Source organism: Alosa pseudoharengus, unplaced genomic scaffold (genome assembly GCF_046254945.1).
Source record: "Alosa pseudoharengus isolate Yale_2024_CS ecotype anadromous, Long Island Sound unplaced genomic scaffold, YU_APseudo_1.1 YU_APseudo_1.1_scf_9, whole genome shotgun sequence".
Taxonomy (NCBI): Eukaryota; Metazoa; Chordata; class Actinopteri; order Clupeiformes; family Clupeidae; genus Alosa; species Alosa pseudoharengus.
Window position 1 is genome coordinate 32,553,224 of NW_027468881.1, and position 17,261 is coordinate 32,570,484.

General features: G+C 41.4%; 1 protein-coding gene across 3 annotated transcripts in view; it reads left to right on the forward strand.

The window, feature by feature from the left end:
* Positions 1-235: 235 nt before the first annotated feature.
* pax7b (paired box 7b) overlaps positions 236-17,261 on the forward strand; it is a 54,889-nt gene continuing 37,863 nt past the window's right edge. For 2 of the 3 annotated variants that reach the window (XM_076275483.1, XM_076275484.1), the window contains exons 1-4: positions 236-320; positions 1,284-1,519; positions 1,923-2,067; positions 2,197-2,325. In XM_076275483.1, the coding sequence (XP_076131598.1) occupies positions 236-320; positions 1,284-1,519; positions 1,923-2,067; positions 2,197-2,325 (595 nt within the window). The remainder of the gene's footprint in view (positions 321-1,283; positions 1,520-1,922; positions 2,068-2,196; positions 2,326-17,261) is intronic. The other variant, XM_076275485.1, reaches the window with a different exon arrangement.

A 17,261-nucleotide genomic window follows, 5' to 3' on the forward strand; every position in this document is an offset into this window, starting at 1 on the left:
TGTCTTGTTTTGCCCATGCCCCTCTCCGACTCGCGGGAGGCATAGCTGTGTTTCCCAGCGTTGCATGAGGTTCACAACTTGTAAACCCATCGGGCTGGATGTCTCTTTTTCTTTTTTCTTTTGTGACCAAAGGAGTTCGCAGATTTTTTCCTCTCCAAAGACATTTTCATCAACAAGTCTGGACTCGTGTTCACCATTTGAACATCAGCCTTGTTTTAGTTAATTCTACAGAAGAATGTCATCTCTGCCGGGAACTGTACCCCGAATGATGCGACCAGCGCCTGGACAAAACTACCCCCGTACTGGATTTCCTTTGGAAGGTATGTGCAGCGCATTAAAATGGGTGCATGGCTGTCAGAAGCAATGGAAACTTTGAAAATAGTTGGAACCTATATATGGCTATATTATTCATAACCAAAATATATATTTGTCGGGATAAATGTTTCACTAAAAAACTAAATAGTAGGCGAGGGTAGCTTTTACATACATTTGGTTACATAAAATTAAACCAAAACAGCCTAACCCAGTGTTTGGGCATTTTTAATCGAGCAGTTACAAGTAGAGAAAATGTGAAATGGGCCTGTTTATGGAACAGAAAAAAAGTAAAATAAGTTAATGTATGAGGAAAACACATGAGGAACATGGGGAAAAAAAATATTCATCCTCATATTGGCAGCAGGGCCTATTCGCACAAACGCGCTTCGTGCTCAAGTGGTCTCAATAAAAGACCAAACACGCTGCTGACCAGTTACCCCATATCCAGGATTTGCTGAAGTGGCCTGGTGCTACAAATGAATGTAAACTACATTGCAAAGCGACGTATCAAAGGATTACATCAATATTTGTACATCATGACTGTGAATAGTGAATCGGGATGATGCAGCTATCGTTGGTGCCTCTTGAATTCCCGATAGACCATTCAAGTGGTGTCTGTTTAATTACAAATTATGGGAAATCCTAGCAAGACGGACTATAGTATTTTTGGATAATAGTGTTCCACGACGAGTTAGACGACAGAAAAACAAACAAATTGTAGGCCTATTTGGGCCAGGCCTACACTGCAATCATTTAAATTTAGACAACAAATGTCAAAACAAATATCTTCACCGCTGGCTTGTCTCTCTGAATTTACAGAAAAGAGCAATAGCCAACCACACATATTTTCTGTACAATTTAAAGGTCATTTAACACTGATTTTACAAAGCAAATATTCAATTTATTTAAATAAAATGATTTACGAATTGCTCATATCTATACTGCGGTCCCATTTTCTTGCCATATAGTGTCAACCCCTCTGGGTCAAGGTCGGGTGAATCAACTCGGCGGTGTTTTCATCAATGGAAGGCCATTGCCAAATCATATCCGACACAAGATAGTGGAGATGGCCCACCACGGCATTCGACCCTGCGTGATATCCCGACAGCTTCGAGTTTCCCACGGTTGTGTATCCAAAATTCTCTGCCGGTATCAGGAAACCGGTTCTATCCGTCCTGGTGCAATAGGAGGGAGTAAACCCAGGGTGAGTTGTGTGCTACTCTTCTGGGGTTAACTTGGCTGAACTAATAATGTGCTTGTTTTATTCCTGGAATTGGGGTTACCATTTAATCAATTATGTATCTGGGAAGGATAGCTGTTGCATAGAGGCTCCATGTTATAAACTGATTTCACTGGCAGCATAGCATATCCTCCTAAACTTGTATTGAAAGTTCGTGGGCGCAGTGGATGTAGCCTTCACTAGCCCTACAATAGCCTATGTGATATTTCGAAAAGAGGAATTTAAACGCAGGCCGAAAAGACACAGCACATTTTGTTCATTTGAAATAAAATGTGTTTTCGTTTTTTTTTGCCTTTTCTTGTGTCCTTTCTGCTCTTCCGTCACCCAAATCAAATCGTTTCGTTGGGCGACAAATTCAACACAAAAGCAGGTAGCAACGCCTGACGTGGAGAAAAGAATCGAGGAGTACAAGCGCGAAAACCCAGGAATGTTCAGCTGGGAAATCCGAGATAAATTGCTGAAGGACGGGGTGTGTGACCGAAGCACTGTACCTTCAGGTGAGGCCTCATCTGGTAAGCAATACTCCTTTTATTTTGTTTTACATCAACGAAAAGACATGCTACTTTAATTTTGGCTATAATAATAATAGCCTAATAATAATAATAATAATAATAATAATATTTCAATTATTTAATTGTTAGTGAGCTCCATTAGTCGGGTTCTGAGGGCTCGGTTTGGAAAGAAGGATGATGAAGATGACTGCGATAAAAAAGATGATGGAGGAGAGAAGAAAACTAAACATAGCATCGACGGCATACTCGGTGATAAAGGTAAATACATGGATTTAAAATGCTACACATGTGCACATGTTTTGCACAATGTTGTTTTTTCACCGGAGGGACATTAATGTAAAGCTCATTTAAAATTTGATGTCAACACAAAATTCAGTGACAGGCCAACTTATTTACAATGCAGTGTGTATCGCGGGTCGTGCGTAGGCCTAATGGGAAATATATTTTGCAAATAGCTGCGAGATTTCAATGCTACTTAGCTGGAAGCCATCCGACTGATATACTTAATTATTTATATTGCTCCTGACGGGAGGTATTTGAGGGTAAATTCATTTGCACACCAGATTCCTCTGGAGTGGTGTAAATGGTCCCTTGAAACAGCAACTGACAGATGACCGATGTGACAATCAATATCAATTATCAGCACATGAGCTCACAGTGGTGCGCAATGGTGAACGTGCAGCCATTGAGAACGCAGAGTGGTCAGCGAAGAAAAAAGAAAACGCTGGACTTTGCTGGAGTGGTGTGTTACCATGGTAGGCTACAATCTCCTGTAGAGAGACGTCAATACCAAATGGATTATAATTTTGCAGTCCACTATCAAAATTGACTTTTTAACAATTTGTCGACTTGTTAATGACTTGATAGCCTTACATCAGTAACGGTTCCGATTTTGCATCATCCTCGGTTACATTTTATTGGCTATAATCCGTTTTGAATTTACCAACGGATATAGCAAATAATAGGCTAAAATGCAATAGTCTTTGTATTTGGCCTATATAATGCAAAGGTCTAAAAAATAAAATCAGAAAAGAAAAAAATGCATTTCTCTCAATTGAGACAGGTTTTCTCTAAACTTGAAGATGAACTTCAGTCCAAAAGACCTTCTACTCTATTGAATGCTTTTATAGCAAAGATTCGGAGGTACAAAGGCAGAACCTAAAAAGCAGGGCAGCGAAAAGGAATGGGACTGTCCTTTCACATTCAGAAACCCGTAAAGAAAGAAAGAAAAAAAAAACTTAGGACAAAAGGCAAAGAAGGGAACTAAAGGGAGATGAATTATTCAATACGCCCTGCTGTTAGATAGTTTTGTAATATTATAGAATCGTCTGTTGGAGTAGAATAAGAATTGGAGGGTGCAAAATGTTTCATTCTTATTTGGAAATGCCTACTGCTCATTTTGGAATCGCACTATTGTTTGCTTCAACTGTCGTATTTCCCCAAGTGTGTGTGTGTGTGTGTGTGTGTGTGTTACTGAGAGTGGATTTCTGCGTGTGAGCGCGCGCGTGTGTGTTGTGTACGTGTGTTTTATGAGGAATATGTCATGCCATTTCCTTAATTTATACTTTGTGAATTTCGCCCACATAACTCAGAGACACATTTCACCCAAACAACTTATAGCCAATGCATATGATGCAGATAATAAAAAATGATGTTCTGCACACCTGAACATATTTTCACCATGCACTGGAGTTACATTTATAATTGGCCATGACTTGGTGCTGTACTTAACGCGGTTTGATACAATGCGTAAATATGACGTCCTTCACCCACCTCGAATTGACAGCCACTTGAGATCAGGGCCAGCGCCAACAATCGGCACAATCCCGGGGACAGCAGGAGCTGGGGCTCTTGGATTATGGATATAGAGAGTGACAATCCGTGATTAGAATTTTTTAGCCTGGGTTCTAGATCATTTTCAAAGCTTCCATGACAGGGTGCAACGGACGAATATTACTCATGCACTCTGCTTGCATTTACGTGTATTATTATTATTATTATTATTATTATTATTATTATTATTATTATTATTATTTATGTTGAATGTAGCGCACCAACGTTTCTGCATCACTATTGTCTTATAAACTCATCATCAAAAGTCTGTCCACATGTTTGGTGACACGATCAAACGAGGCTACTGCACATCTTATATTTAAGTCTTAAAAGATTCGTCTTTGCGCGTGTTTCACTCGCTCATCCAGCTGGCATTTAATAATGTTAAGACTTATTAGAGCTAGTAATGGAAACGGTGTCTTTTGAATGAGCGACTGTGTTGGGGAAGGGTGTAATAGCTCGCAGGCATGGTAAGAAATGTATTTATCCCCAATCAGCCCTCACTCTCTGAGTTTCAAGCACAAACGTTATGTTGAAGGGCTTTAAAGCAGATTAAATTGAGCCTTTTATTTCTTTTCACTTTCATCTCTAAATGGCTCACTCTGACTAGCCCAGGGCAAGAATTTATGAGATTTTAGCTTTTCTTTTACAGTTGTTAAGATTTCGTCTTATTTATTTATTTTATTTTGTTTTTATTTTATTTTGGTTTTATTTTTGGATGGCATTAGTCGATAGGACACCCTAACCAGAAAAGCAAGATGAAAAAGAAAAAAACACCAATCATTTTAAGTTAAGGGATAGCCTATAATTTATCTGCATGCAAATTGCCAGCTGTTTATTACAATACATGGGGGTGGATTTGAGGAGGAAAGAGCGCTTAGGTGCCGTGTCTGAGCCTCACAGAATAACAACTGGTGTTCGTTCAGATTTTATGGTGCTTTAAAGAAATGGGGCTCAAGATGGCGAAACCAGACATGGCAATATTTAGTTGTCCTGTTAGCATGTGTTAATTATCATAGCATGCCAGTTTTTTTTACAGCATGTCAGTTCTTTCAACACCCATTGCTTAAGATACACAAATATAAACAATCGGCTCCATCTCCCCCTCACTCCCCAACAGCCTTATATCCACTGGCAGTCAAATACAAAAATGAAAGGCAACAGACCTACATGCATGCATAGCATACAACTTAAGACAGGTAACCTGATATGCAAAAGCGGTTAGAAAACCATTTCACAAATCAGTGATGTCCACAGTTCAAAATGATCCGTCAAGATAAATATTGCACAATGATGCCGACATGAACGACAGATGCTAAAGTGATAACACGAAAATCATACAATGATGGCAGATGACAGGCGCTTATGCAATAAAGATTCCAAACCATCATTTAAAAGTTAATATCAATCTCAAAGAACAGCGGTGTCAAATTAAACCAGTGGCCAATTGTGAAGTCAAGTGCGTTTCATGTCAACGCAAACCACTGAATACTGGTGGTTCTCTCTGTAGTCAGACGCATGTTCTGATAATAGGAGCAAAAGAGAATGTTGAGGTCAAGACTTTGGGTGTCATGTCGTCCAAAGGTCATGGATCATATAAAGTAACAATAACCATGTGACTTAAGGTCAAATAATAATAAACAGAAATATAATACTCCAAATAAGCCATATATATTTCATTAAAATGCAAACTGAACGCAGTGCATAGCGACATGCTCAAGTAGGGTGAATACGGCAGAGTGTGTTTTGGCCTGCGTTTAGCTAGGCCTACTCATATTTGTGGAATATGAAATTGTGTTTAGGAGTCTCCAATAAGCTTCGTTGAAAGAAAAAGGGACGACGGGATGAGTCGGGAGACCACTTCAAACAAATTCATCTGGAATGGTGTGAGAGAGAGATTTAGCGAAAGTATGGAGAAGTTATTTAGCTATTAATAACATTTTTTCCTCGGGCATCGAGAGTCACTCCATCTGCACTTTCTCGCAGCTATTTGGCTGGGTTGAAATTGAGGGAGACCCAAATGTTGGGAGGAGATAACACAATCATCACAGCCGCGGTCCTGCGCTGTGCATCAGTGTATTAAACTCGGATTAACCTCCCCTTTCCCCCTCACTCTCCACATTTCATCGGAATTTACATTGGGAGGTTTTAAAGAACACATACAATTTAAAAAAAAGAAAAACAAATATTAGACACAAATAGAAATAAATAGCTATAACAGTAGCCTGCCTCTGTTTTTGAATTGCTGGTTATTATGGCGTTCCAAATGCTCTCTGGATGTATTTTCACAGACCTACAAGTTTGTTGCAAGGCTGAAAAGATGTAGATCCTGTGAGCTAATGATTTTTGACAGGCTCTAATTATTTCACAGGAACTGGTGAATTTAACAACAACTGCAGCAAATGTATCCTTGCAGTATTGTACCACACCGTTAAATTTTACCGTCACATGAGGAAATACTCTTGTACAGCATTCTCATCCAGAATAAAACCGTTTGCGCGACGAAGTCCATTAAAACCAAATCCTGATAAACCATGTGACGTAATTCGTGGAACAAATCAAATTAGTCCAACCAGCAACAAATGACCATAATTTAGAATTTAAACGGCTTTGCCAGGCTACGCAACTTTAAGAATTTAAGTGAACAGTTATTTCATTAAATAATTTGCCCATGAACTGAACAGCCGCATTTTCAAATACAGAGGATGCAGAGGATTTTCTCTCATCATTTCTCTTCAGTTCTCCACCTCAACTAGCATCACCTTAATTTTCAGCAGCTGTTTTTTTAGAAACAAAAAGCCTAATGATTCAAACGGACTAAACTAGGCAATACCAGTAGGCCCTATAGGCTATTGTTTTAATCATCATTATATAACATGCAATTTTTTAATCTGAGTTTTTACATGCCCCTTTTCTAACTGACAGCAGGGAGCTACTGGCTTACATTTTAGAATGAACAGACATCAAGGTGATAACATGATAGGGCCTACTGTTAAGAACTGCTAACTTATTAAGATATAAGTCACCATTCGAGAACGCGTGCCTAAGCCCCCTGGACCGGGTGAAATATTAATGTGCAATTAGGCTACATCCAATGGCTCGGGTGACCTGTTAACCTAAAGAGCACCCTTTAGTTGTCATGGAAGGGATTTTGCTGGGTGTTTCAGATTTTTTTTAAGTGAGAGGGGAAAAAGAAGGGGAAAAATAGAAAGTAGGTGCGAAGAAGTAGAAGCGGCTAGAGGAAATTGAGAGGCTTATAGTCTTTGATCCTTGGCTGCTTTTGCTTATCTGAAACATTTGTGGTGACACCACCACAATAGGAGTTCATCATATTACAGACTGCCAGTGCTGCTTTCAAGCCTGCCTGTCTATTAATTAAAGCATTTCTTGCCATGTGGGACAAGCCCTATCTCGGTGCCCATATTACTAACGTGAATGGTTTTTGGATCTCTGGTGGGTTTTTAAAGGGACAATCTCCCTTTTTTGAGTACTTAGCACAATTCAAAAGTCTATAGTAGACACGAGCATTTTTTATTCACGTATAAAACCAAGTACATAATCCTTTCCCACTCAATAACTTTGAAGGACCCCCCTCCTTACTTATGAAAGAAATAGTAGCCTCAAATCCTGCGCTATAAAACAGTTTGATTACCACACTTTTCGACAGAAATGAAGACATATCGAATATGATAAGTAGTGTTATTTTTGACACATAGACGTGTCTTTCATCACTTGAACTGCATAGACGTGTGTGTGTGTGTGTGTGTGGGGGGGGGGGGGGGGGGGGGGGCATCCCGGCAGATTTGAAGAACAAAACGAACAAACAACAAGGGAAAACTCCTGCTGGCTCCAATAAAACCGCTGGCCTCGGGGCTTCCTATCTTGTGTCACAAAAGTGTTTTTGATGATGGGACTTGCCATTACTTCAGTGTAGCGCGTTGCCCCATAAAATGGGAAGCTCGTGGAACTTTTCATGACCCCGGCCAAAGCCTTGGATGTCTGTTTTAAGTTACACCATCAATGTCTTTGTCGTTTCGACAATAAAGATTGATTTTTGTCTTGAATATGCCGGTGCATTCAGAAAATATACACGGTGTCTATCTACGATTCACAATATGATATTCAGCGTGTGACGTAGGCCTATCTGACCCTTATTCCAGTTGCCATCTGGTTAGTGGCAGGACGTCTACCTTACGTGCACTGGCTGGCCAGAATTGGGTTTTAGCGTCAATTAACACAAACATATATAGGCCTAACCTATTGTTTTCGGATTTGTTTATTGTTTGCGCCACTGTGTGTGGACCTAGGCAAATGAGACTATTTGTTGAGTTTTTTGTTCCTTTATTGTCGTTTTCTAATTGCATCAATGAGTTCTTTGGGATAACAAATACTTAAAGGGGAGGAACTAAACTGGCGGCACTGAATGGAGGAATAGCGGGCCACTTCTTTGCCATGGCGTGTTCAGTGGCCATTCCTTAATCCCTCTTTCATTTTGCCGACAAATGCCAAGAATCTTGTCTGGAAGCCCAATGGGAAAGTGGTTGGCCAACAAAAGGGAATCATTTGGCGAAGGGAAAATCTGCAAAATGAGGTTCATAAGTTTGACACCATGATTCACTGTCATTTGTCATACCTCGATTTTAGCTCAGGTATTACGCATGGACGTAGAGTAGGCTAGGTAAAGGTGAAAAGTCATATCAATTGATCTAACTTAATATAACATCTAGCAGCAATTAAAAAAGGAATTTGAGATTAGACAGACATAATTTCAGATTCATCATATAAAATACTTATACACGAGTTTAAACTTCTCTGTTGGCAGTTCGCAACTTTGGTTGATTCTGCATAAGCGCGCTGCCCATTGCACATAGGGGCAATTTAAAGTGTAGCGGTCTCTTTTTACTTCCTCTCTATCCGGCTAACTCGATATTTTATGCATGACTGGTTTATTAGTCACCGCTGTGTGGGGGGATTTGACGGGGGCTCCTGGGGTCTAGATACCTTCAGTAAATCCAACTCATTTTGCACTTCCATGTAATTCATCCCGGAAGCCTGAGGAGACGGCCCAAGGTAGAAAAGGTATCTAAACCCTTTCATCCCACGTTTTCTAATAACTGGCCCATAACAAACTAACGTTTTTTCGGCAAACCTTTATAATCACGCCATACCAAAGTAGGCTAAACCAGCTCATACTCAGCCCATAGCGAGCATGCTTGCACATTTGTCATTTTCAGAGAGATGGCCTCCAACAATAGAGTAATTTGAGAGTGCTAACTAGGCCACATTTTACTGATTGGCGCTGTGGGTGCTAGATATGTAGTAGCCTTTAGTTAGCTAGAAACACAACAGAACACAATCCTGCATATCTGCAGATGACTGCTCAACCTGTACAGTTTAAAGCGCAGGATTACGGAGTTTACTAAAGCATTTGTGGTAAGCATGCAATACACATATTTCCGGAAAAGGTATGCTTACCTTTCAAACACATGACCTGACCTAAGGTTCCCCGTAGGACTTGGTCCTATCAGTTGATTAGAGCAAAGTTGCAGCGAATGATATATTTGTTGTTGGGCATATTACAGGCCTAACGAGCATGACGCGGAGCACCTGACGAGATGGCAGGCTGTAGTGAACCAGCAAAGCATTTCCTGTTATAACGATATAATTTTCGGTCGCACCATGCAGTTTGCATCATTCCATTCATCGCCATCACATCTGTTACTTCCCATCACATCAAGTACTTCCTGTTACTTCCAGGACAAACATGCAGATTATTTAGGGTAATCATCTGAAGATTGGCTAACTTCATTAGAAGTATTAGGCTCAGATTTGAACAGAAAAAAAGTTCCAACAGGTAAAAGGACAAGGTACAAGCCTATTCAACTTTAGGCTACATTCTATTTTCCTTGCCAATTTTGTTTGACATTTCCTTCAGAGTTAGTGTGTGAGGACGTGATTAACAGATGTAAAACAATCAAATTCTTGATAAGCGTACACACTTTATATGGTCATTATTCAATTTTTATCAATGGCCTCATGGTTCAAAAGTGAAGTGTTTCTAGATTGGATAGTTGGAGGACTATAATTGCAGGCAGCCATGAACAGTCCATTGTGGCACATGAGAACAGAGAGATAAGAACAGGATGGCTAACATCAGTATCATCCACACTCTCCACTACAGCTATTACATTTAATAGTAATAACAATGAGTCAATATGTTACCATGCAGTGCTACATAGTTTATACGCATAACATGACATATAGTGGCAAAGTGGCATTTAGCCTAATTCTTTAACCTCTCTGAGCAGCACATGGAATGGATCTACTATTACTTTTTAAGAAATGAATTGAAAAGTCAACAGTTCTTTACTTGTTCTTTTAAATGGCCATTGTTCCCTATAAGGAATGTCTTTGTAGCTGACCTAAAATCATTCTGGTGTTTGACAGCCCACTCTCCCTTTTAACAGTCAATTGAAAAGAAAAGGAAAGGGGGTATAGAGAGAACCGTCTGTTATTTTGTGTCTTTGGCCTGGCTACATAAGCCATTCAGAGCAGTTGATGAACTCCTCCAAAAGTTTATTAAGAGTGTGGAGATAATAGGAACTAAAGCCTTTAGGCAAGTGGGGAGACAGTTTATAAACTAGCAGCCTTTGTATCCTAAAGGCAGATGCATGAATACCTTTCAATGGGCTCCCTCAAACTGACACGATCAAGCCAGACAACAGCATGTTAAAAGGGAGAGGGCCTTTTTTCTCCCTCCTTTTCTGTTGTGTGGATCTGTATTTTTTTGCATTAATGTACATCTGCGGTGGGAGGGGGTCCAATCTGGGCGTGTGTTGAGCCTCAGTCAATACTGCAGTTCGGGGTCTTTAGTGCGTTTGAAGTAAAGTCCTGTGTTCCACACGCCCACACTTGGCAGCAGGTGTCAGAATGGCAAGAGAAATATGGTAATCGCAGTGAAAGAAGCAAAGGTCCACCCTCCTCAAAATGGCTGGAATGGAGCATTTTCCGAGTGATTGACTTGGAGGTTACCCTTTTTTGTCACGCCGCTGTTTGGTCTGTGGTGGAAAGTTCTAGAACTTTTACCTCAGGGGTTTGTTTCTTACTTAGCCAGACTTTTATGAAGTGCTGAGATTCGTTTCTGTTTCTATATTTTCTTAATATGGATGTACATTCTTAAAATGAAAAAGTGGCACCGTAACATGGTTAATTTATAATGTCTTTCCCCATATTATTCCCAGACACATCTTAAATGTGAGGTACAGGCATGGAATGATTTCTTTGACGCACATGGAAAAAGTTTTCCTTAGTCTCAATTGAAATAACACAACTAATGTGAAAATTACCCCCCAAACAAAGAGCCCTCTCCTTGTAGCTGTGGACCCACCAGTAGAATAATAGGACCTGTGATTCGTGACCTTTAGGTCTCCTCCCTTAAGGCCTCTCAATGGCGGGAGTGTCCAAGCAGAGGTGACCCTGGACAGGACGAGCCCGAGACGTCTGGCATGGATGATGTCCCTGGCAGGTGTTACTATTAGATAGCCACAGCCAGGGAGTTAACCAAAGCAATGCGGAGAGCCAGTGTGAGTGAGGAGAGGAGAGGAGAGGACAAAGAGCTAGAGAAGGGGAAAAGAATGAGCCAGATTAAAGAGAGATTACACTCCAAGACAGCTATTAGAGAGAATGAGGCCATTTCAAACAAAACCAAGCTAAACCAAACCAAACCAAACAAAACACAACAAAACAAGAAAATGTAGAGCAAAATGATCAATCTGTTAGTTTACTAAACACAAAATGCCAATGTCCTCGTCTGTTCCAAGGATAGACCCTTCCACACACACACACACACACACACACACACACACAGACAGACAGACAGACATACACACACCACCATCACCGTCACCCAAAACCTATTGCCGTCTTTGTTACGGTGTTGTATTCTACTAAACCTGTTTGACCAACTGCAGTTCCAGTCCTAATTCCCCACCTCCCTCCCCAGTGGTACCACCACCCGGCTCCAACCGCTCATTTTTTGCACAAACTAGTGCAAAAAAAAGTGCAAAGAGACTTTTAAGAGCAAATTTTGTTTGTGCTGCATTGGATTCAATCAGGGTCTTGCATTAAGATTGGACAGTGAACGTGTTGGGGAGAAGGCGAAAACAGAGGTGGATGTGTGAAACAACATTATGAGAGAGAGGAGAGAGAGAGAGAGGGCAAGAGAAAGTTGAATGGTATGAAGGGAGGTGTGTGTGCAATGGTCTGCTCTGTGTGTGTGTCAGTGTGGAGAGAGTGAACATATTTTTCTTCCTAGAATCTCTCCTTTTGACTGAGATCTCTCTGAGATTTTTCTCTCAAAATGAGATTATTCATGTTTTTATTCATTATTCATGGTATTTTGCCACCGTGAGTTGTCTTTTGGTCTGAACTTGCTTGAATGTGCTTGTATTACAACTTTTGCAATCTATGCTAAGCAACAGGAATGTGTTTGTGCTGCATTGCTAGCTGTTGTTTTGTCTTTGTTTCATCCCTTACTTGATGTTTGGGCATTGGCGTTGAGTGTTGTTAACTTCTCTTGTTTTTACAATGTCTAACTGACCGTTTGAAATCCATCTGGGCTTGTTAGAATGACGACTGTGGGTCAGCAGTCTCTATCATGTCTCTATCATTACCATGCATGGACGTGTGAGGCTGCAGTGGACAATACAGATTTATGGCCTATTTAATTATAATGAAGGCATGGCCTATAATAATGTGTAACTGTGATTAAGAGCAGGGACATTTGTGCAGCTATGATTAGTGGTTAACCACCATGGTCCAATGGCTTAAAAATCACCGTCAGCCCACGCCACTTACGGCCATAAAATTCCCCATTTTCTGCTCTTTAGTCGGTTCGCCCCAGAATTGTTCATTAGCTTTATTTATATGTGTGTTGCTGCAGCCACACAAAGACAATAAACATGTTCCTAGAGTGTTGCAAATCAGAAATTTGCTCAGATTTTTTCCACTAACTTAAAACGTGAATGCGGTGGCCAAAGTGTGAACAGCGGTAGGGGTGGCCAGCTGGGAGAGAGAGAGAGAGAGAGAGAGAGAGAGAGAGAGAGAAAGGGAGGGAAGGAGGGAGGGAGGGAGAGATAGAGAGAGGGAGGGAGAGAGATAGAGAGAGAGGGAAGGAGGGAGAGAGGGAGGGGGGAGAGATAGAGAGAGGGAGGGAGAGAGAGAGAGAGAGAGGGAAGGAGGGAGGGAGGGAGGGGGGGGAGAGAGAGAGGGAGAGAGGGAGGCAGTTCTCTCTCCCACTTCACAGCCTCAAACAGGCTTGTCGTTACATTTTTAACTAATGGGCTTATTTATGCGTCCACTGTCAGTTTCTCCTCAGGCTGTGCTCACACTCCATTTTTTCTAAAAAAACAGCGTCTCTCATTTCACTCCATTTTAAACATACATGGCTGTACTTGATATGTAATTCCAGTTTTGGGAGTAATTAAAAACTGAAGGTGTGAGGGCTATACCCAAAGTGTTTGATAAATGAAGTACCGTGCTCATGTCATTCCAGAATTTATCAGTCAGACAGTGAGTCATAAGAGAGAATATTACTTGACAAGAAATCTGGCAAGACTAATGGCAAACTTAAAATAATCTAACCATCCTAATCACCTCTAGGTTTTTATGATGAGAATGATTAATATACATCACATTTGACCTGAAAAGACTAAATACATCACTTTTTTGCCAACATTTTTCTGGGAAAAGTAATAGTGTGAAAACTATGAACTGAATAACTGACAAACTGCCTCTTTGAGAGCGAAACTCCCCGGCAACTAAAAGTAGGTGGATGGCTTGAAAAGCACCTTTTAGCCATAAGCTTTAAAGAGGTTCAACATTCCCAAATCACTTATTTGTTTGGAGGAAAGACAAATCTTCATCTATGATTATTAATCTGCTTTTTCCTAAATAAGATTATTCTTTCCTTTTTTAAACTTTTGCCATTCCTTTTTTTCCAAGCCAAGAGCTGTCCACTGTGAGCTTGCATTAATATATATAATGCGCCGCCTTATTTTTTGGCCCTAATCTAAATCAGTGGTTAAATTGACTGTCAGCACTTTTCTGTTTATGATGCCGTTTTATCTCCAGAAAGACGCTTGCATGGCACTGCTGAAGTAAAGCACTGATAAAGACTTTGCATTTCATAAAGGGGAGTTTGCTAAGACATAATGTCATGATAACACAGTCATTCTAGACAGAACTGGAGAGCTGGATCGAGTTCACCACCAGCTACACACACACACACACACACACACACACACACACACACACACACACACACACACACACACCACACACACACAAACAAACAGACACACACACACACACACACACATACACACAAACAAACAAACAAACAGACACACACACACACACACACACACACACACACACACACACACACACACACTTTTAGCATTTTTCTCACCAGTGTCTGTCTTACATTGTGGAATTATATCAGTGATGTTATGTTACACATCGGGAGGAACTGCTGTTCCCAAGACATCACCTGGGGCAAATATTCAGCATGATGGTTTCTCTTGGCAAGTGTCTATGGCTTCATGCAATATGACATAGAAATTAAATGCAGTCATTGCAATTCAGAGAAATTCTGAAAAATTGCTAGAGGTGTATGCCAACACATTGACAAAGACATTGACTTTAAACTGAAATAAAACAAAAAATATGTATGTGTTTATGCATTTCCCCCATGCTGCAAGAGTCATTCAGCATTACTAGCACTTATGCTGCAGCTTAGGTCTTTTGAAGCAGGAAATGAATGGCCTTTAACTGAAAGAGAGAAACTTGTTGTAAATTGACACCTCCTCCAGTGGAAGAAAATAGGCAGAAAATGAGTTGCCACCCCCTCCAATTCCCTCTGAAAACATTCCTACTCCAAGCCCCCTTTTATAAACAACAGGCAAATAAAAAAATCTAAAATCCACTATGTTCTTGAATGATGCAATCTCTGGGTGATAGGCGGGAATCTGCTTTGGTTTTTCCCCCTCCAAACTCAGTGTTTTGCCAACTGCTTGTGCATCATCTCATTCTGAATTCATACATCTCTAGTCGAGTCCCATGCCAGTTGTTCTCAACTTACAGTGTAAACTAAATTCCAGAGCACCCAAAACCCCAGAGATACCATCCATGCAGAGCTGCCCCGCCTGGCCACTCCTCTCGGTGTGTGTGTGTGTGTGTGTGTGTGTGCAGGAAGAGAACCGTCTCTCCCAGACCCGAGCTGGTTGACTCCACTCCACACTGCTCTGCTCTGCGCTTAAGTGGATTCATATTCAGGCAGTGCTTCTCTCCAGCGGTGCTCGGGCACAGAGAGTCAATATGTCAGCGTTTATTGATGCCCCATGGAGCTGCACAGGGCTGTCAGGCCTCTTTTTAGACTTAAATGGCCCCCTAAGGTGCTCCTTCTATTGGCCCTGAAAGGGGCCCGGAGGCCCCTGAGCCACTCTGTTGTTTAAGGTGAGCGCACACTCACAGAGGCGCCGCGGACAAATAAAAAAAGCGGGCCACTGAGCCTTCATGCACATGACAAGACCTCTAAAAGACCATCACCCATCACCTCTCCTTCGCATTTTTCTTTCTTTCTCTCTCTCTCTTTCTCTCTCACTACCTCTCTCTCCCCTAAACTTTTTTTTTGTATGGTGCAGAAAGAAAAGGAGGACTAATTGTTTGTTGTGGGAGCCTGAGATTATGGAACGTTCCCCTATTCTTGGTCCCTCACCCCCCCCCCCCCTATTCTCTCCAGAAGCTTCTTCTTCTTCTTCTCCTTCTCGGTCTTCTTAAAGACGGGCTTTTATCCCCAAGAGGCCAGAAGAATAAATATGCAGAGCAGGGCGAGACTGATCCTGGGGGATGATGTATGTCTTCCTCATGTGCCATACCAACAAAACTGATTAATACTCACACATTTAGTTTGAAATGACAAGGATGAATGCAACAAACGGAACAGTCCCTTCTTTTAAGTGTGACCTAATAAACTGATTGTTGTTTCATAAAGGCTGATGATCAGCTTTATTACTTCCACATATAACAATCAAAATAATGTGTTATAATTCTCCTATTTATGTACATAAAAACAATTCCACGTGGCATTAATTGAGTGGGCAAGCACATGGCCACTCAAATCAGGCACAAGATGCAGTGCTGTCAACCCAAATGAAAGCAATTGTAGTGCTTCTTGATGAAATCCCACCCCACCCTGTCCCATGGCTCTGCACGGCAGCATCAGAGCTTTAGATTCCTCTTAGATGCCAATGCAAGAGACAGGTCTGTTCAAATCCAGCCCTAGAGCCAGCCCGTTGAGAAGCAGATGTATGTCAGAGATAGTTACATAAGAGTCCCCATTTAGGTCTGCTCCCTCAGACTGCCCAGCATTGAAGTTAATCATGATTGATACATGGGGCATAGAAACAATGGACATGTGAACAGCCACGGGGAAACAGCATGGATTTGTTGTCTATAAATGAACTATATAACTATATATATATATATATATATTGAAGGAAGTTACTGCAGGTTAAAGTATAAGCCTGCGATATGCCGTGTGTTTAAAGCATCGCAGGTGTCTTCCCTGCCAATATGATGTTAGGGTTTACTGCGGAGCTCTATGATAGTTATGTGGATGATAGTTATGTGAAGTAATGTGCTCCCATGGTGGGCCAAAGCAGTGAGCAGTGGTAAAACACTGTCACTCTAATGCCCTAATTGCCCCCCTCACCCCCCATCCATCTGACCCTGTCCCAGCTAACATTTATAAGTCCTTGGGGACAAGATGTTTGGGTGGTCGGTGGATGATGAAGACAAATGCAAAAACATTTGCCACCATGGAGAGACATAGAGAGAAAGAGAGAGTGTGTATGTGTGTGTGTGTGTGTGTGTGTGTGTGTGTCTGTGTGTGTCTGTGTGCTTCAAGGGGATGTTGCAGCTGCGGAGGTCGGTGGTGGATCAAGGCCACACTGCCCCAGGCGCTTCTTAGCTAAGGCGCTAAAGAGGCCAAGAAACCCTGGCAGGAAGGCCACAGGGAGAAGGGGAAAGTAAGGGGGTAGTTACAGAAACAGAGAGAAAGATAGAGAGATAGAGAGAGAGAGAGAGGGAGAGAGAGAGAGGGGCCTGAGTGTGGTGATAATGATGGATATCCCATCCACAGTCACAGAAGTTGGGGTCAGCTCGGCGAAGTGGGGAAGAAGAATGCTTGTGTTAGGTGGCCATCATTCCACTGTGGCCTGTGGCACTTCTGACAAACTCCAGCACATCAAAGTCACTGCTGGATTTGGTGAAATATTTCAGGAACACTCACTAGGGGG